The 21,514-nt window shown below is 31.7% G+C and overlaps 2 protein-coding genes and 1 long non-coding RNA gene across 7 annotated transcripts; all 3 read right to left on the bottom strand.

The window, feature by feature from the left end:
- Window positions 1–313: 313 nt before the first annotated feature.
- Window positions 314–3,492, bottom strand: LOC131600066 (anthranilate synthase beta subunit 2, chloroplastic-like). The gene is made up of 8 exons (XM_058872297.1): window positions 3,317–3,492; window positions 3,042–3,199; window positions 2,435–2,505; window positions 2,271–2,308; window positions 2,030–2,140; window positions 1,820–1,919; window positions 1,138–1,273; window positions 314–733 (listed from the first exon to the last, which is right to left on the bottom strand). The coding sequence occupies exons 1-8, from the start codon at window positions 3,435–3,437 to the stop codon at window positions 632–634; spliced, it is 837 nt and encodes a 278-aa protein (XP_058728280.1). The 5' UTR covers window positions 3,438–3,492; the 3' UTR covers window positions 314–631.
- Window positions 3,493–4,722: 1,230 nt separating this feature from the next.
- On the bottom strand, window positions 4,723–7,836 carry LOC131600065 (uncharacterized). 5 transcript variants are annotated; one of them, XR_009282988.1, is made up of 7 exons: window positions 7,321–7,836; window positions 6,713–7,223; window positions 6,444–6,621; window positions 5,927–6,116; window positions 5,567–5,681; window positions 5,385–5,468; window positions 4,723–4,946 (listed from the first exon to the last, which is right to left on the bottom strand). It is a non-coding gene; the product is annotated as an uncharacterized LOC131600065 (long non-coding RNA). The 5 variants fall into 5 exon arrangements; XR_009282989.1 differs by having other exon boundaries at window positions 5,385–5,681; window positions 7,321–7,423; window positions 7,506–7,836; XR_009282985.1 differs by having other exon boundaries at window positions 5,385–5,681.
- Window positions 7,837–18,386: 10,550 nt separating this feature from the next.
- On the bottom strand, window positions 18,387–20,595 carry LOC131600064 (probable xyloglucan endotransglucosylase/hydrolase protein 28). The gene is made up of 4 exons (XM_058872295.1): window positions 20,283–20,595; window positions 20,076–20,176; window positions 19,568–19,776; window positions 18,387–19,103 (listed from the first exon to the last, which is right to left on the bottom strand). Exons 1-4 carry the CDS (start codon window positions 20,482–20,484, stop codon window positions 18,608–18,610), a joined length of 1,008 nt encoding a protein of 335 aa, XP_058728278.1. The 5' UTR covers window positions 20,485–20,595; the 3' UTR covers window positions 18,387–18,607.
- Between the last annotated feature and the right edge of the window lie 919 nt (window positions 20,596–21,514).

Genomic DNA, 21,514 nt, shown 5'->3' with positions numbered 1-21,514 from the left:
CGTTTCTTTTCTACCCCTTCTACATGAAGACCTCTTCCTATGTATCCCAGGTTATTGATAAACTTCATTAATCGGCTCTTTTGATACTAATCAGTCCTCGTGCGAGAATTTTTCTTATATGATGCAAAATAAATTTGAAATGTCTGATAGAGAGCTTCGATACTAAAAATTCATCAAGTTAAGGAGGACACCTTCATCAATCAAGTTGAATATTGCAAAGAGCTATGGAGGAGATTCAACATGGATAAAGCAAAGTCAACCTCAACTCCAATTGGCACTTCATACAATTTAGATAAGGAAGAAGAAGGAAAAATGGACTAAAATAACTTGTTTTATTGAAAGTACTGAAAAGATTTAAATTGTTGCTGACATTCCTTTGATATGCTTGAATGCACTAGTAAAAGATTATCACAAACATGAGAGGAAAGATTCACTTGTTTCAACTCAACCATTCCTAAAAATTTCAGGGAAATCCTATGTCTCAGCCAAGTTTCTTTTCCCAGCCATGCTTCAGAATTGTAAACTACTTGACAAATAAGTTATCTATGATTTATTCTTTTTTTTTAATTATTAATTCTATTCTGGTTTACAGAACTTCAGACTAAATTCAGCAGTAATGAAGTATTTTGGCTCAAGAACTGGTAGCCTCCCTTTTCTCTATAAGCTTCACAAAGTTGCGGACAATCGTCTTGCCTTCAGGAGTTATAATGCTCTCTGGATGAAACTGAACACCCTATAGTTGCAAAGAAATGTAAAATTAATTAGTGAAAAAGGGAGAAATTACAAGTTCAAAGAGAAAAGGATGAACAAAACAATGTGAGGAATAGATGGCAGGATACAAAGGTTGCACAACTCCTAATAATCACTTATTAATGGTAGAATAAATAGCTTTTAATGTATGTGATTTAATTTGACAAAACAGGAGATTAAATCCTTTCTACATCAAGCGTAACGTATCAGACACTAGACATGTATTTCATCGGAAGTGTCGATGCTACGTGAAAGTGACAGATTAAATTCGTGGAATAGGCTCTTACAAATACAAGTTAATACTAATTAGAGTAAATAAAAAATGGATCCAACCCTTTCTTGGAGTCTGCCATGAGAGACCAGGCAAGAGGAAGAATAAGTTGTTACCTGCACATGCCGATATTTCTTGTGGCGAGCAGCCATTATGAGACCATCTTCAGTCCATGCAGTTACCTCGAGTTCTTCATGAGGAAAGCTCTCCTTTTCAATCACAAGGCTGTGATATCTTCCAGCCAAGAAAGGACTGAAAATGATATTGAAGTTAATGAAGCCAAAGAGTTCAAAAGCATTTATAAATGAACGGTAAGTAGCTGCTAAATATTTAACCAATTATAGTTCAAAATTGTGGTACACAATTCAATTGCAGTCGCAATATAATGGCTTTTGAGATTTCCGCAACGATGTACCAGTAGCAATCAGTGTTGTCGATAGCGGAGAGCCAAATCCCACCATACCGGCCGCTTTGTGGCGCTGTTATAGCGGATTATGACGGAAAAGCCCGCAATATAGGCCGATATTTACCATTGCGGGGAAGCCAAAAACCGCCATCATGTATATCCGCCATAGCGGCCATGGCGCCGCTATTTGATAACACTGGTCGCAGTTATGGCCACATTGACTACATTTTCCCTCACCATAAAGGTTCACAACGTAACTGTGACTGCAAGCCCAATCGCAGTTTAAAACCATAAACCAGCCCTAAATTATATTATAGTGTATGAAAGAAAAGGCAACAGCAGATAATACTTCCCAAAAATTTCATACAAAATAAATAAAATTTAAAACCTACTTTGGTAGTCCAGCAAGTAACCCATCTTCTCCTTTTTCGTCATAATAAACCAGAGAGCTTTTTCCATGCATCACACCATATGGAGAACGGACAATTTTCCCTGCACGAGATAAAATAACTAGTCTTTATCCAATTGAAAATTTTACAATGAATTATGAGCCAGATCGTTGGAAGTTTTCACCGAGATTACAAGAAATTAGTATGACTCACCGCCAAAAGCCTCTCCCATGCACTGCAATCCCATGCATACACCAAACACAGGTACAGTTGGTCCAAGTTCCAAAACGGTTTGCAAAGATATGCCCGAATCTTGAGGTGTTCCTGTAAGGAGGAAACAACATACATTAGAGGTCTTGTCGTGTTTAGTTCATTGATCCTATCTAAACTTTTTCATTATTTCATTCATTCAAAAATTAAAAATAATCGAAATTCTGAAGAAGGCAATCTCTACCTGGCCCAGGTGAAATCAGCACTCCTCTTGGATTTTTTCTATTCAAAATAAATAAAACACGCAATCGCTTATTGCATCAGAAACTTTAAGAAATACGTATCATACCAAAAACAGCTTCATCAATAAGAAAATATCAGACATGCATAAACAGCTAAACGATTTACCTTTTCAAATCCTCGATAGTCAACTCGTCATTTCGGTAGACTTCAAAGTGATATCCTAACTCGCCCATATACTTCAAAAGTAAATGAAACATTATAAGAATAACCAAGTTTGTTAAACGAAAGAAGCACATCAAGTACAATAAAAGATTACATTCAAAATCCTAAGGTCTATTCTTAATAGCACATCTCTTGAAACAAGGCGCGAAAAATGTCAAACATGTTCCGACTCGTCTAGTACATTTTGTATAAAATTTGAGACTCTTTTACATTAGATCTAGGAAACATGGTTAGGAATAGAAAATTTTCTATCACATTTGAAGGGTAACATTTTCAGATGCAAAAAACACAATTGCTTGAAAACAGAAAAATCTCACTTTCCTGCAAATTCCACAATTCATTATTGCAATTGCGGCTATAAAATCAAGGTTTTTTTAGGGTTTTCACAACCATGCCATGACACAACAGTAGCTGGTTTGCAAATTTTCACACAAAAACTGACACATACAACAGATTCATCACTCATCAAGCTTAATTCTCCATTTTCAATAGAAAAACAGAACAATTAAATCAAATAAAAACATTGCACAAACACTAAAAAAGCACAAACCTGACAAAGATTATAGGTAAAGCTGTCATAATTATCAATAACAACAATTGGATCATTGGATTTTGCAACTGAAACACTTTGCTTCGAATTGACTTCCAATGCACCAGAAGCCGCTTTCAGCACAACCCCATTAGCCCTCTTCGCCTCAAACCGTAAACCTACAAAAAAAATCAAACTTTTACATCAAAAACAATAAACTGATAAAAAAAAACATAATTCATAATTCATAATTCATAATTATACAGAACAAAAAAAGAGTATGAATGAAAGAGTACTTGAGGGAAATTGTTTGTGGTTTGTGAGAGGCTGGTGAAAGCAAGGAGATTGATTGGGGTTGAGAGAAGGAGATGGGTTTGGGTGAAGAAGTGAAATGCGAGAGATGAATGTTGCTGCCATTCTTGTTTAATGCACACAACTGTCGCCCTAGTGTACGATGATTAATGTCTTCTTCTATGTTTTATTTAACTATTTATAACGGTTCTTTTCATCTAAATTATTTTGTTTTAGGAATTTTTATAATGATAAACTAGCGGGATACCCGTGCGTTCGCACGGGTACTGGTATGGTGGCTTATTTGTTCACAGATATAAAAATATTTTTATCTATAATATATTTTTTTGTTTATAAAAAATTTATATCAGTAATATATATTTTTCCTTTTATAAAAAAATAATATTGTTTACTAAAATATTTAGATTAACATTTCATTTTTTATCTATATAAAATTATTTATTTTGGGATCATTTATAAAATCTTTTGATAACAATACATTTTTGCCCATATATAAAAATATTTGGATCAAAAGTAAAAATTTCTTTTATAAAATTAATTTGATAAACTTTACCATATAATTTTATAAATGGATTTATGCTATTATAATCAATATTTCACATGTATTTTTAGTTTATTTTAATTAAAATTTTATGATTTTTTAAACTAACAAATTAATATTATTTTTGAAAAAAAATAGAGTCTTTAGAAACATATTCAAATTAAAAATTAATTTTAAATGCTATAATTAACAGTACCCAACTTAACTTCATGGGTACCAAAGAATTTATCTTAATTTATTTAAAATTTTATAAATAAAATAATAAATTGATTTAAATGGTAATAAATAATATGTAACAAAAATTCAGAATTAAAACCAAAGAGACCAAAATTGTCCACCTGATTTATGGTCAATCTACGTTTATGCCATTTGCAATTTAAATTAAGTGTAGGCAAATTCTACATAATATTTTTTATTACCAGAAATTGGAATCCAAACTCTCAATTCTAAAGACGGAAATGAAAGTTTACAAAAATACTCCAAAAAACATATTTCAGATATGATACACTAAGGGTCTGCTTGTAAGTTTATTGATAATAGGAATAAAATTGGTGTCAGATTTCCTTTTTAACTCAATAATCAAAATGCAGCCATTCATAGATAGAGTAATTTAGCTGTGTAGTAAAACGGTTTTCATGTAAATTAAAGACAAATTCGCTATGAGAGATAACGGAAAAAGACAAATAATTTATACATATATGTAGAAATGTTGGGAAAGAATAGATTAGAATGTACTACTGTCCAACTCTATGGGAGAAAAGATCTATCAAAGTAGTTTGAGCTTTATATCTTATTATGAATATCATCCGCCCTTCCTTGAATAAATGATAAACAGTTTTTAGTCTTGATAAACAATTTGTCCATCTGTGAGAAGTATGTTATTGTCAAATAAGTCATAAGTTTATGGTGCTGGCTGTAGAAGTGACACAAGTACAATTCCGTTTAGAATATGGATCGATAGTCTGATTCAGGTGATTATTTAGAAAGTTGTTGAATTGTCCAAACCAGTTGATATCTCGTCCATGCACAACACTCGTATAGAGGTCCAACCAACTTCTCACCTTTACATTTTTCTGCAAATGGTTAAGTGCAATTTATGTAAATAGTCCATGAACAACTTTGGCCAGTACAGAGAGGCTAACAAAAAAACATGAGCCAAAAAAACAATATAAAATGTTACTGCTACCAGGGATTGTTCACACTGATTCATAGGTACTCATATGTTCATATTTTTTACAACTATCCCCGATGAGTGGAGACCAAACAAAGATTTAGCATAGCTAATTGAGCATAAATATATGAATAACAATAGCAATCCATGTACATTTCCTAAATCAGATAATTCAACAAAGTCAAGATATACAAATCATTTTTTTCTTAAATAATTTTCCATTAGACAGAAGTTTCTTCAAATCGTTAATTTAAGCCGCGTGATAGTAAGTATATGCAAAAGAGCTTAAGAGATGACAACAATTAAAGTCTCATTACGAAACAAAAAATGATTTCCTAACCTCAATTATATATTCCACCAATAGTTAGTAAATCCGAAGGAAGTGAAGCCGAATCAAGCTCCCAACAGTCTTTGTAATTAGAATCTGCACAGACATTTAAACTTCAAACACTTCAAAAGTAATGCTAGCATTCATTATAATGAATAAGTTCCAGGGAGAAGTATGCATATACAGTTAATAACCTTCATTGAACCCAGTGTGTAGCCAAACATAAAATGTGGCATAAAGGAATGCTATACCAATTACAGCCATACCAGCAACTATGATAGTTGATAAACCACCTGCATGAGTAGCTACCTGCAGAACTTTCTTTCAATTAATACAGGAATAGTGAACTGTTCATATTTTTCTCAGGAGCTTATACTGACAAGCATTCCATGTCATGGGTCGAACATATTGTCAAACACTTGACATGCATTCCATCTGAAAAGTCGACTCTAGTATTCTATAAGGAATACATATACAAATTCACACATAAACATTACATATCTATTGAATCACCTTACTAATCTTAGGTACAACAGAAAGTAATGGGGAACAACCTTGTGCTTAGAAGGCAATGCCATTTGTCAATATGAGTTCTGCTCCTCCCAAAAAATTAAGAAGCCAAGGACATTGTCGATATGAGTTCTGCTCCACCCGGAAAATTACGCTGTCGCCGAACATTATGCTCCTCCCCGCCCCCGCCACCGTGTGAGGCGATCCACTTTTCGTGTGACTTTTTCACATGAGCTGCGAAAACACATCAAAAACAAAAAGTACAATAAAACATCGTCCATGTGCGAAACCGAAGTGCGCAGTGGTTGTACCGAATGTCTTAGTTGCTGAACCGAAATGTGCAAGTACTTAATCAGATTGGTTCTGTGACATTTATGAGTCATACAAACTTGTTCTTGTTAATTGAAGCTTATTATTACAGTAACATTTTATTTTGATTTGATTCTCTATAGTCGACTAAAGAACTTTGTTACCCAATATCTAAAAGGACTTTACTTCATAGTGAACGATATTACAAAGTAGAATGACAAATGAATGGCATAAAACAACAAAACAACACACATGTTTTATTGGATTTCTCTCCTTTGGAATGGAGCCGATGGAGTGAAACTTCGATGGAACTTGCAATGGACATGAAATAGAAGTTGAGTATCTGCAGTTTCTGGAGCAAACACATAGAACAATACGGCTGGACCCATTTCTCAATCACCTGATTCTGGAAACCATGTTGTCTCAGTGCCTGCAACCAAATTTGGTAGGAATCTTTAAAGATCAGGTGAACAACAAATGCAAATCTACAACACAAACTATCTGTATAGATAAGATATTACCTCTCCACCAACAAATAGAAGTGTCATATCGAGAGGATCCTGAGATTTCTTCCCTTTTCATTATCCAACAAATATGATAAGGGTAATAGAAAATTCAGCAGCAGTAACAATGATAGAAAAACATATAAAATCCAACAGTGGTACACATAATGTGAAAGTTCATAGAAGCATTTTGTCAAACATTAAGGGTGCAAAAGTAAGGAAAATCTGATTCATCAAGATGAAAAAGATGAAAATTAAGCCACTTACCATGTGACATGACAAATCTCTTACTCTCGACGCCAAGGTATAGGTTTATGATGATTGACCGATGTTGCTCTTTTTCGTCTTCTACCATTTAACCTCTTTATCTCCAAGATCTTTCATGCACAAAAAATGCAGAGAAATAAATCCAGTTATGCTCAATCTTCTTCCCGTGTGCATAATCTAACCGAAAAATTAAACAAAAATCATTGCCAAAAATCTCCTTCAGCTCTTATTTTGCACGATGCTTAACTCAGATCAAAAAAATCTACACATGAGACACACAAAATCCATTCAAAACCAAAGATTCACAGGGAGAAGAAAAGAGATTGGAAACTAATGCATAAAGAAAAAAATAAACTTACTGAAAAATAAACTTTTCGTTCCCGTCGGCTCTTCCATCAGCAACAGCAATAACTCCTCCATTATAGTTGCTCACAAAAAAGCATCTTCCCCACCTTTCTCAACCTTCATAAACACCAAAAAATGAAGAGTTTTCTAACGTAATTACAGGGTTAAGTTCTGAAGAATGAGAAGAAGAGAACACTACCCTTTTCCTTCTCTTAGCAACTTCATTAATAGCATATATTTGGTTGAGAGTGAGAATGAGAAATCACCATAACTCAGTGGTAAAACTCGATCCAGTCTTATTCCTGAAAAACAAACCACAAAATCATCAAATAAACCACTAAAACCCTAACTACAAATTCAAAACCCTAACTTTCAAACCCATTCGCACAGTATGAAACCCTAAAAAAATCTCAATCGAACTGATTCGCGTTAATCGATTCAAACACCATTATTATTTCGGATAACAAAAGAGGAAGAAGGGAGAAGAAGAGAAAAAGGAAGATGGAGATGGAAGCAAGAAAGAAAAAAGGAGAGAGAGACAGAGAGACCGAGAAAGAGAGAGGGAGAGAGTATTTTGGATGTTTTGAAGAGTGTATAGGATACTTTGGAAAGTTTGAAAGCCAAAGTTACTTTAGAAGGACCCAATAGTAAGATGAAAAGCAAAATAGAGCATTTTCATTGGACCAAAGCAATAATGTGTCATAAAAAGTAATTTTTGGACATCAAATAACCTTGAAATCAATAGGTGTCAAATTTAGAGCAAAGGGCAAGTTGGTATTTACCAGGTACTTGTATTTTCTTATTTTATAGATGTAAAAATATGAATCTCTGGTCCGAATGTGTGCAGATACATTGTCTCTTGAATTGGAGCACCGAAATTAAAATTATAGATCAGAATCTGCGACCAGATTCTGACTCATCAGTTCATTTGAAAATATCACTAGTTTTATCCAAATTATTATGTATATATGTTAAAATATTAATCACGGACTTAAACGTCTGAATGTTTGTAGATAATTGTCTTTGAATTTGAGGACCAAAAATTAAAATCAAGCATTAGAGTTTGCGATCGGATCCTGACTCATCAGTTCATTTGAAAATTTCACTAATCTTATCCAAATTATTATGTATATATGTAAAAAATATTAATCTCTGAATTAAACGTTCGAATGTTTGTAGATAATTGTCTCTGAATTGGAGTACCAAAAACTAAAATTTGCGACCGATGTTCACTTGAAAATTTTACTAGTCTTATCCAAATTATTATGTATATATGTAAAACTATTAACCACTGACTTAAACGTCCGAATGTTTGTAGATAATTGTCTCTAAATCGGAGTACTAAAAACTAAAATTTGCAACCGAATACTGATTCATCAGTTCATTTGAAAATTTCGCTAGTATTATCCAAATCATTATGTATATATATGTAAAAATATTAATCTATAACTTAAACGTCTGAATGTTTATAGATACATTGTCTTGGAATCGGAGCATCGAAAACTAAAATCATATATTAGAGTTTGCAATCGGATTCTAATTCATCAATTCATTTGAAAAGTTCACTAATTTTATCCAAATTAAATAATTATGATAATAATAAAAGTAAAAATATATTCGAAAGTTTAAAATATAATTTAGAAAAAATATCTCAAAAAATATTATATTATGATAATAAAATTTCATAATTGTAATACTAATTTTGTTAAAAATTTATTTGATTATGTATACTCTTTGTTATTATCCACTAGTGGTTTAATGATATTCTATGTGGAATTTCAAATTCAAATTTTATTTTTTTTTCATATTTTAAAAGTTGGAAAATGAGACCAAATGCTTTGAATTTAAGGTCAATCGGACTAATATTTATGATTCTATTTTTGTCATACTGCTTTATTGAACTGATGGACCTTTGTTAATATGCAATGGATTTTTTTTTTCCAAAAGGAAAATAACAAGAATACCAAACATGTATTTTAAATACTAGTTCAATTCATTTGGATGATTCAAAAGTGGAGATTAATTGTATGTTTAGTTACGAGTTGGAATATCGCTACCGCGCGTTCAATGTTGTTGTCATTGAGATTTGAAAAATAAAAGTAGTTTTTATTTACCGTGAATTTTAAAATAAGTGATTTTAAAAAGTTAAAAAGAGTAGTTTCTACTTAACGTGGACTTAAATGTAAGTTTTGACGGTAAAAACCAAAGTTTTTACACATGCTAATTTGGTTACGTGAATTTAGGTGCGAAAATTTTTAGTAATTTTATGACAACTTTATATATATATATATATATATATATATATATATATATATATATATATATATATATATATATATATATATATATATATATATATATCTATATATATATATATAACATTTGTGTTATTATAAATTAATTTTTAAAACGTGTCTTGACTTTTGACTTTTATGGAGATTACTACTCCCTCCGTCCCATAATATATGTCATAGTTGGTCATTTCACACAGATTAAGAAAATGTAATAAATGAAAGAGAGAATAGTATTTTTACAAAACTATCCCTGTTTATTATTGGTGTATTTGAATGATTATAAATGTAAAGTGAGAGAATAATAAATTAAGAGTATTAATTAGAGGGCATAATTAGAAGATAAAAATTAAAATTGCATTGAAAACTTAAAGGGACACTTATTTTGCGACAAATAATTTTATCAAATGCAACACTTATTTTGGGACGGAGGAAGTACTATTTTACAACAAAGTGTTAAATGAATTATTGAATCGTTGGTTAAATTGATTTAAATTGTAATTTATAAATTTGATAATTAATATTTTTCAATAAAAACACATACCGTAAGAAAGAAGAAAAACTATCGAGAGAAAAATCATGTAATTGAACGAATTGAACATATAAGTTATCAAATCTCTCGAATGTTAAATTAAAATCATTAGTTTAAGATTTTTATTTTAATCACTTTGAGAGTTATCCCATCCGTTCTAACTCTCATAATAAAAGGAAATGAGAGATAAGTGTAAAATTAGATAATAAACTAGAAAGTGACCCATCACTATGTTTCCTGCAAGAATTGAAATCTTGCTTCTTGTTCATACAACCAAATGAGAGTTAGTATATATTGATCCTAGGGAAAAAGAAGGTAATGTCACTCCCATCTTTTTTTCTAATAGAATTAAAATTCAGACCAATGTGTAACAACCTTTCTCAACAAGCTTAAGACTTGGTCAAGTAAAGAGGGAAAAGACCAAAAGAACAAATATTAAAATAAATCCTAAATATTAGTTAATATATATTAGTTAATGAATGTCAAGTAATTATAGATAGGGCGGAATTCGAAGAAAGGAAAACAGATGAAGATATTTTGTGAAAATGTCGACCACTTGATAAAAACAAGGAATGTATGATAAATATAAAATACAAGCTTATATCTTATTGCGAACCACATGATAATCCATTTCAATATGTTTGGTGCGCTTGTGAAGGATCGAGTTCATGGCAATATGTATGGTGGAGTGGTTATCACAATAAGTGTCGACAATTGTAGTATGTGTAATTTGTAAATCACTTGGTAGATAAAGTAACCATTGTGCCTCACACGTTGCCTGAGTCAATGCAAAATGTTCTACTTCAAATGATGATCTTGAAACCGTGGGTTGTTTCTTGCTCTTCCATGAAATAATAGTGTCTTAGCAGGCGCCTAATCTGAGTCACAATAGCCTTGTAGAGATAATGTAGAGTTTCATGGGGAAAAGATACCCCTGTTGAGACTGTTTTTGATGAATCTCACAATTCTCAGTGCTTCCTACACATGTAAGTCAGTGGGGCAGACAAAAAATAATTCAACCTGCAAACAGAAAAAGAGATGCTACGAAGAGTATAAGTAAGGTATATAAGTTTTCCAATTACCTTACGATATGCAATGATGTTAGAGATGAGAATGCCAAAAGAAATTCTTAATTTAAAGTTGGAATGGAAGGCAGTAGAACTAGGTTTAGCAACCAAAAAAACATGTTTCTTAAAAAAATGCACAAGATTACATTCATTGACACAATGTATTTCTCTCTTGATTCGAGCAATTTCAAACTCCAAAAAATAGCTAAATCCTTAATGTTGAATGCAATAGCTATAGATTTTTTAATGTTATTAATTTCGATAAGATCATTTCCAAAAATTAACAAACCATTCACATGTATTAAAATTACAATAAATGTAAGAAATGAAGACTTGGTAAATAAGGAGTAATCACGCTTAAATCCAAAGAATATGAGGCAGCCACACAACTTCGTATACCGTATTCCATCGTTGCTAGCCTACTTTAAACCATATAGGGCATATCATATGAGAATGCCATCTTTATATGAGAATATGAGAATGAATCTGAACCATTGAATTTTAAAATAAATGGTGGAGATTATGGGTGGATCTTTTTTTTCTCTCTCCTACATCATTTATTTCAAAATGTAGGAGAGAGAAAAAAAAGATTCACTCATAATCTCCACCATTTATTTTAAAATCCAATGGTTCAGATTCATTCTCACATTCTCATATAAAAAAGTCATTCTCATATAATATGCCCTATATATATATATATATATATATATATATATATATATATATATATATATATATATATATATATATATATATATATATATATATATATATATATATATATATATATATATATACACATATAGAGGAGGGATCAAATTACACCCGAAGAGTTACACCACGAGTTACACTCGTTCAATAACTACATCTCGAAATAATATTTTTTAAATTCAACCGTTGGATTGAAACATAATATCATATAGATCATTCCTATAAAGTTTGAGTTTAATCTATAATGATTTACTATGTCATTGAATAACATCAAAATTAACGTTATATGAAAGCTCATTTTGACGTTAATCTTTGGATATCTTGATGATATAGTAAATCATTATAGATTAAGCTCAAACTTTATAGGTATGATCTATACGATATTATGTTTCAATCCAACGGTTGAATTTAAAAAATATTATTTCGAGATGTAGTTATTGAACGAGTGTAACTCGTGGTGTAACTCTTCGGGTGTAATTTGATCCCTCCTCATATATATATATATATATATATATATATATATATATATATATATATATATATATATATATATATATATATATATATATATATATATATATATATATATATATATATATATATATATATATATATATATATATATATATATATGGAGCATATCAAGTGAGAGCAATTTATAATGAGAGATGAGATGAATAAATATCAACCATTGGATTCATCAAGAGAGAGAAATTAATAGCCACATTAATGCATTAACCTTCTCTCTCTTGATGAATCCAATGGTTGATATTTATTCCTCTCATCTCTCATTTTAAAATGCTCTCACTTGATATGCTCCCTATATATATATATATATATATATATATATATATATATATATATATATATATATATATATATATATATATATATATATATATATATATATATATATATATATATATATATATATATAGTAGAGAGGAAATAACAAATTTGCTATTAGTTAGGAGAGAATTATAGAGATATGTTGGATTCACTTGTATTTGAGATATTTTGTGGTCATTAGGAGGAGAATTCTCGTATGCTAAGAAAATTCTAGAAGGATTGCAACTCCCTCTGACTGGTCAATTATGGTTTATATGGTTGGCCCAGAACAATTCCCCTAGGCCCTTGCTTATGTGCAATAAGGCGAGGGTTTTCACGTCACCCTTAAATGTCATCCATTATCTTGCATTTTAGTTGTTTAGGGATCATGCCTTTCCTGCTCCATATTTCAAACGTCTTTTCTGAGGTGCCATCATTATGACCTATCATAACCTAATTTTGTCTAGGCATTTTAATTTGTTTAGGCTACCAGATTTGTTTTGTCGTGCTCAATAACAATGTCATTTCGCAGACAGATTAGTTAGAAAAATTGTTAATTGCGTGTAAAATCAGCGAAAAATGTTTTTTAGGTTTGGGCATGCGATTGTATATTTTATTGAACACTATTACGCATAGGTTAGTTTGGTGCGCTTATTTATTTTGATAGCATTTATGCGCGTTCACATTTTATTCAGTTTGAGTCTTTTTATTCAGTTATTTTTAGCTGCAATAAATGATGTGCGATTGTATGTTTTACTGAAAGAAATTATGCGCGTATGATTTTGGTGTGCTTATTCTTTTATTTCCGCATTTGCATGTGTATGCATTTTATTCGATTTATTCCTTTTTTATTCGTTTTTTTAATCCAAATAATTAAAACAAAAATATTGACGATCATTTTGATTCATTTTTTTATTAATTAATAAGGTTTATTTTGTTTTAATTGTTTTTCAAGTTTAGCACTAGATGACAAAATCAATTGGCAAAATATCTTCAAAGAACATCTCATTTTCCTTTTCCCTCATACTCCCGCATTTTTCTCATTTTCTTCAAACAAACTTTTTCATTCCACTCACCCTCACATGACCTCACACAATTTTGATTCTCTCACACTTACCTCACCAATAACTCACACTATTGTTTCTATTTAAACACAATACACACAAGAGAAGGGTGAATTTTACACACACACTGACACACACGCACACACACAAAAATTAGAAAATCTCTCACAAATCAACGAAATTTTGCTCTTCACTACCATCATCACTTCATAAAAATCTCACTCTCCACTCTTCTTCAACCTTCATTCTCTCATCCACTAAAAGCACATTCTTTCTCTTCATATACTACCACCACTTCCATCCATAATATCATCATCATCGACAACAACATCATAGCCATTGATGCGTCCGCAAGTGCACGGATATATCGAAATAATATAAAAGATTGTCGAACCACAGAGACCAATGTCAACCTACTGTAATCTATTGTTGCTTTGTAAAGCTAAGGCTAATGAATGTTTGATTAAGGGGAACCTAAGAACTAAAATTGAAATAAAACTATGATTAAGATAAATATAAGAGAAGAGAGACCGGAATGTGATTCCGCGTACTTCGGGAACTCTGTAATTCGTTGGCTTATAAAAATGTTAAAAACATATTTAGTAGAAAATATTAGCTTAAAGACTAAACCTCACACTCTCGTGGTCTTGAATAAAGTCACGCTCTATTGATGCGTCCGCAAGTGCACGGATATATCGAAATAATATAAAAGATTGTCGAACCACAGAGACCAATGTCAACCTACTGTAATCTATTGTTGCTTTGTAAAGCTAAGGCTAATGAATGTTGGATTAAGGGGAACCTAAGAACTAAAACTGAAATAAAACTAAGATTAAGATAAATATAAGAGAAGAGAGACCGGAATGTGATTCCGCGTACTTCGGGAACTCTGTAATTCGTTGGCTTATAAAAATGTTAAAAACATATTTAGTAGAAAATATTAGCTTAAAGACTAAACCTCACACTCTCGTGGTCTTGAATAAAGTCACGCTCTTTAACTGTAGGATATTGCTCTCGCTCACCCACTTAAATCAAGGAACGCGATTTGAAAATTAAACAAGTTCTAATTAATCCTAAAGCGCTCTCGCTGTATTTAGGATTAATGCCTAGTTTTTACTATCTGATTCGACCCCCACGCTCTCGCAGTGCCGGTTCGAACCTTAATAGATTTCTCACTCTCGTGACGAAATCGTGGTAAGTAACCTCTCACTCTCGTGACAAGGTTACCTAAATTAAGAATAAAAACTAAAGTCAAAACATAATTTAATAATAATAATTTAAGCCAACAAAATAATTACCGAGTCCCGTCGGAGACGACGGTCCTCACATACCGGACTCAAAATAATTTAGCCGGACATATAATTAAGCGTAAACAAATTAAACATGCGAATTGAAATTAAGAAGAACATGACAATTAAATTAACAAAGATAAATGAGAATAAATAAGAAGGCATAAAATGAAACCTGTAAATGATGAAATAAAAGAAACTGGAATTAACTTCTGAAATTATCTTCGCGTAATGAAAGGAAACAAAAACTAAATTTAATGGTGTGGTAGTTCCTCGATGTGAGAAACTACCACTTTTATATGGTAGAAAATCTGCCTAAAAACTAAACAAAGAAAAGTTTTGCCGAAAAGAAGAGATATCTCGCTACTGGTGGAATGCTCCGTATTTATATTGATGCTTCCGCCTCTGGGTTGAGAAAATAATGGAGGAAATTTAGGTGGATCCGTCTCAGACTTGGTTCTGGAGAGAAATGAGGAAGGCTGGAAAATAGGAGGAAGTTAGGACGTGACGAGCGCGTCTTGAGTGTGTGACTAAAACAGCAAAGGGTGCCGACCGGCAGGAGGGGGAGTGTGCCGACCGGCAGGGGGAGGAGTGTGCCGACCGGCAGGTGCTGGAGAGTGCCCCTCGTCGCGGGCCAATTGGGCCTTTGGGCTTTGTACATATGCTTCTTTCTTCACCCCCTTATTTTCTTCTATACTTCCTATCTTTTTTACTTCATTTCTTCTCATTTTTACTCCTTTTCTCAAGCGAGCCTTGTAAACATTAAATTCCTGAAACACATTAAAATACCAGCATAATACCAACATAAAGCAACTTAATTAAAATAAAATAGGGAAATAGTTTATGTAAATCAATCCAAATATGTGATACATTTTATTGATGATCATTTTGATTCATTTTTTTTATTAATTAATAAGGTTTATTTTGTTTTAATTGGTTTTCAAGTTTAGCACTAGATGACAAAATCAATTGGCAAAATATCTTCAAAGAACATCTCATTTTCCTTTTCCCTCATACTCCCGCATTTTTCTCATTTTCTTCAAACAAACTTTTTCATAACTCATCTCCCCAACTCCTTCGGTCATACATTGATTTGGGTAATTTGTGATCGCCTTACAAAATTTGTCCACTTCCTTGCTTTACCAACAAAGTTCAGAGCAAAAGATTTAGCATCTCGTTTTTCAGTTGAAATCTTTCGCCTTCACATACTCCCAAAGTCGATTATCTCAGACCGCGACCCCTTGTTCCTCAGCCATTTCTGGAAAGAATTTTTCAAGATTCAGGGTACCACATTAGAATACAGTTCATCATATCACCCAGAAACCGACGGTCAGATGGAAGTGGTAAATAGATCACTAGAAACGTACCTTCGCTGCCTCGTAAATGATCATCCTCGTCACTGGTACAAGTTCTTGCACCTCGCGGAGTATTGGTACAACACTTCCTTCCATACAGCCATTCAGATGACTCCCTTCAAGGCACTATATGGTCGAGACCCTCCATCAATCCCTGATTATACCACTGGGTCCACCAAGGAGGATGTTCTGGATCAATCCTTGCAACACCGAATACACATTATTACACAACTGAAAAGCAACTTTCAGAAGAGTAAAGTAAACATGGAAAAACAAGCCAACATTAAACGGGTTGATTTTACCTTTAAGGTCGGTGATCTCGTTTTGTTGAAGCTCCAACCTCATCGTCAAACCACCGTGGCCAAACGACTCTCTCACAAGTTATCCAAACGCTTCTTTGGTCCCTTTCGTATCATCAAAAGAGTTGGTACTGATGCTTACATGTTGGATCTACCAGACTTGGAGTGAAGAAGTTCTAAGTACAAATGACACAACACAGATATGTAACCCCTCTTCTATACCTGTGTCCCAAACGCAAAACACGGACGTGGCAACATCTCCTTCGCCCACGTGTTCCCTCTCGCATGCATCTGGACCGTCATTTACCCCAGCCAGCTGCATCCCATTTCAAAAATTCAAACATCCATTTGAAGATCATGTGACTCCTGTGGGAGTCGTTGAGCACAATGCTCAAGGCAGATTACCCCTGGATTTTCGCAAAACCCTATCACCTTATCCTCAATCACAGCCCTCCATCCAGATTCCCTCATCTCACTACAATCTCCCAACCGTTACCACCAATTCGGTCCAACACAAGCTTGCCACGTGTTCCCCCTTCCAACGTTCCATTCTCCCTTTCTCACTCATGATGGGCCATCCCAGCAGTGGGTCGTTCCTACTTCTTCTCAACTAAACCTCGAGGACAAGGTTTTTCAGCAGACCAGGAGTATTGTTAGGCCCACTAGAATTAAAAAGAAACTCAATTGGCTGAATGATTTGATAACCAAATAAGTGGTGTCTTTAGCATTATTATCTTATTTATGTTTATGTTGTTTTGTAAGAGAATCCTAGTAGTATTTATAGCCTTGTATGAGCTGATGCAAAGGTTAATAAGAAAAGTTATTTTTATGTTCTTATGCATTCTAGATCTAACATTAGCTAGAGTAGGTTTATCAGAAATCTATTTAAATATTTTATAAAATAATTAAAAACCTACATATTAATTTAATTTATTTTGATACAAATTTGTGTGGATTCCAAAACATCCATAATGGCAAACATATTGGCTCATTTTTATCAAATTATCCATATCATACTCTATTCAATATTTTGCATATTTTTATCCTAATGAATTTGATTCCCTAGCCATTTGAATACAAATTTCCAAAAACATTTCATGTTTTTTAGTAGCAAGTGGGGAAAATCACACCAATAATATTGTATTGTAATGTTCACACAGATACTTAACTATCCATTTCAAATTCTCAACCGAGTCTACTAGTACACACCAGAAGACAAAAAAAAACCATGGCAGAGAAAAAAGTAAGAAAATTTGGTCACTATTTAATGAAAGCAACAGTGATTCACTGCAGCATTTGTCACACTCACCTTGACTTTGGATTCCAATTAGGTTGACTAAATGACAACATTTTATGTCCTTAAGCTGCCACAAAGCTACTCCAACATATTTTAGTACAGTCCTTGTATACAAATATTTCAACAACTTGCATTGGTTTTATATTGGATTTGAAAACTATATCCAGGTTAATCAGAAGTCATGAGTTCGAACTCAGTCTATAAAATCGAGGAATTAGTCTCTGAAGTTAATTTCAGGTGTGAGGTGATAGATAAATCATCATAAGATTCAATTTATAAAAATAGACAACATCAAATGATTAAAATACCAAGGAAAATAAAGAGATGATGAACTATACAACAATAAGTAATAATAATCCACCAGCAATAATCATTCATATTATAACTATTATATCATCATGGATTTCTATGCTCAATCTTCTCTTATCTCTCTCTCTATACACCAAAATGAAATGCTAAAGAGATGATTAAAATATTTTTCTTTTATGATAGAATCTTCATATTATTTCGACAGAATCCCATAGTGTCATCGCGATTTTGCTAAACTTACTGTCAATCTAAACACGCACTAAAACGAGGCAGCTTCTTTTGCTATGTGATGGTGTCTCATACCACGGCGATGCCTTCCATTACCAAACGTAACCGGATCCAATTTTCTTAGCCTTTCAGCTTGTCGCGAATCGATCACACACTCCGGTAGAGGAACTTTGTATCGGGTTCGGTCGTAACAGTAAGAATATGTCATGTGTTTTAACCTAAAGCTGTCCATTTTGTTTCTTTCCACTTGTGAAATTACACCAGAAGGAAGTGTTTCAGAAGTTTGAAGACTGTCACAGTTAGTCACATGTTCAATAGGATCAACAGCACAACCATGTAGAACAAAGTCAGAGAATTGAGCAACAAAAGGTGCATATTTGTAGTTTACTTTGTATTTTCCTCCATTGGTAGCCCATGTAGATCCATCCCATATGGTTGAATACAATGTCATTGGTTTTGATGGGAAATCTCCTCCCATCGATGTTGTTCTCTTTACTTCTCTTATAGGAACATTGTCTACATAAAATCTGCAAAAGTAAAAGTGAATAAGTGGGATGTCGCAAATTCAAACGTGCATCTCTGCAATTAAATGTCTCTGTACAACTATCAACTGAACTGACCTAACAGAATGACCTAAGAATTTTTCCAATGGTCACATGCCACCAACTTTAAGGAAAACATAAAATTTAATACATAGTTCTGATGACACATTCTGAGAAAACCATCAATGCACAGAATTGTACATAGTAATAGTCCCACTAAAAGCAAAAACCAGTTTTCACAAAACTATGGATGTACTATAAAGTAAAAGAAGAAAAAGTCATCAAATTACTAAATACAACCAAGAAAATGCTTCAACATAAAAGGCAATAAAACAGCTCAAAAGAAACTTTTTCTATAAAAAGTAAAATGTAAATCCAAAAGGGTATATATGAAATAATCCAAAAAATCAAAAATAGCATTTTAGATTTTTAGATTAGATTTTGCTTACATGATCTTAGAATCTGACCAGAGAATGCTGTAGTGATGAAAATCCTCAGCAGGATCAAACCATAAACCATATCTTTCTTCTCTTCCAATGTTTGTACTTCCATTTCCATAAATATTGGTTTGAATCCTCCAATCTTTGCCTCTTATATTTCCCAAAAATTCAAAGTCTATTTCATCATGGTTCTTCTCATACATGTCCCCATTTGATAACTACACCATAAATAAAAATTTGATGAATAAATTAAATTACTTTTCTTCTTTTTTCATAATTTCAAACAAAGCAATAAACTTTTGCAGAAAAAAAAAGGTTCAAAAGCAGAAAACATAATAATGATAATTAATTTTTTTGTCACTCATAGTCATAGCATAAAGTTTACAACCAAGCTTCAAATCTTCAACTTGATAAAGGAGCTAAAAAAATTGCACACTTTAAAATATATAATTAAAATAAAATCAATAAATATAAAAAATTAATAATATAAAAAGTGTGTTTGTAAGTTGTAACTCACATAGAATGCAACAACAACTCCAGCAGTGTAATCAGAAGGTAATTTAATGGAAGCACTAAAATACCCATGAAGGTAAATATCATGAGAAGCAAATCCAGACCCTGAAAAAGAACAAAACAACAACAAAAAATTATAAAAATTAAATTTTTTATCAATAATAATAATAATTAAAAAATGGAGAATTTTTGTTGTTTTGAGATGAAGAACCTGAAGATTCATCAAGAGAGAGATGTACAGTTTTGAAATCAGAATGAATGATCATGTTATGGTCTCCAAACAAGGGTGAATAGCCTTCATCAAAAGGTGTAATAGGAAAATTTCTGGATGAGACAGAAGAAGAAAGTAGAAGGAAGACAAAAGAATGGAACAAGAACATGAAAAAGAACAGACACATATGACTCGTTCCCATGTTAATGATTTTGTTGTTGAGAGTAAGAAAATTTAATAAATAAAATAAATAATAAAAATAAAGAGAGAAGAGAAAGTGAAGAAGAAGAAGAAGAGAGTGAGAAGTGATGATATTTTGGGATGTGTTCTATGTTGTGTTGTGGAGTGGTTCTTATGTAGACAATTTTTTATTTTTTTAAACTATTTTTTAATTACTTTTTTGTTTTTTTATATATATAATTATTATTTAAAAAATTGACTTGATTTAAATATTATTTTTTTCAAAAAGAAAATTCAAACAATATATTTAAAAAAAGTTTCTTTGAAACGGTTATGTAAAAGAAAATTATGTAAGCATAATCTAGTCATTCTAAACTTTTTTTTTAATTCATGGGTTTTTAGAAAAATAATTCTTAATGACTTAGTGTTTTGTATTAAGATTTAAAATTTGACTAATTTATTTATTTTAAATTATTAAGTTATAAATATTAATAATTTGTTTATGATTGAACTTTAAATCAACCGATTGTATTTATTTAACTCAAGTTAAGATAATTCAACCATATATTAAAAGTTATTTTATTTATAATTTAAATTTGAATTTATAAGATTATTAATCACTTGAAGTCAATTATTTAATTTTAATTTTTTTTATTAATTTTTTTTGGATTAAAAAGTATAAGTTTATTTACATTGATTGAAAACGCATCTCCTTTAAATACATTAATGAATAGGTAATAGGAGTTATTAAAAAATATTGACTAAAATAGTTTTGGATAAGACAAGGGTGTAATCGGTTCAGTTTGAACTGATTTTTGTCAAAAAAATAAAGTTTGAACTAATGATATTTTTATCGATTTAGTTTGATTTGGTTTTTAATGTTTTTTTAAAATAGAATCGAATCAATAAAAGTTAACACTTCACATCATAAGATTGGAAGAGATTTGAAAACTTAACGAATAAAACACAACAAAACAAATGACGTTTCAAACCTCAAATACATATTAAAGCTATTTTATAACAAAACTAAAAGAAATTTTATTGAAAAAGAA

This window comes from Vicia villosa, linkage group LG4 (genome assembly GCF_029867415.1).
Source record: "Vicia villosa cultivar HV-30 ecotype Madison, WI linkage group LG4, Vvil1.0, whole genome shotgun sequence".
Classification (NCBI taxonomy): Eukaryota; Viridiplantae; Streptophyta; class Magnoliopsida; order Fabales; family Fabaceae; genus Vicia; species Vicia villosa.
The sequence above is the reverse complement of the archived record's forward strand: the minus strand, read 5'-3'. Positions and strand labels throughout refer to the sequence as shown.

Coding starts and splice junctions, on each gene's coding strand:
- LOC131600066 (XM_058872297.1), bottom strand. CDS start 3,437: ATGGCAGCAACATTCATCTCTCGCATTTCACTTCTTCACCCAAACCCA. Junction 3,200..3,316: donor CCACAAACAATTTCCCTCAA/GTACTCTTTCAT, acceptor TTTTTTTTGTAG/GTTTACGGTTTGAGGCGAAG. Junction 2,309..2,434: donor ACTATCGAGGATTTGAAAAG/GTAAATCGTTTA, acceptor TATTTTGAATAG/AAAAAATCCAAGAGGAGTGC.
- LOC131600064 (XM_058872295.1), bottom strand. CDS start 20,484: ATGGGAACGAGTCATATGTGTCTGTTCTTTTTCATGTTCTTGTTCCAT. Junction 20,177..20,282: donor CTCTCTTGATGAATCTTCAG/GTTCTTCATCTC, acceptor GTTCTTTTTCAG/GGTCTGGATTTGCTTCTCAT. Junction 19,777..20,075: donor GAGTTGTTGTTGCATTCTAT/GTGAGTTACAAC, acceptor TTTATGGTGTAG/TTATCAAATGGGGACATGTA.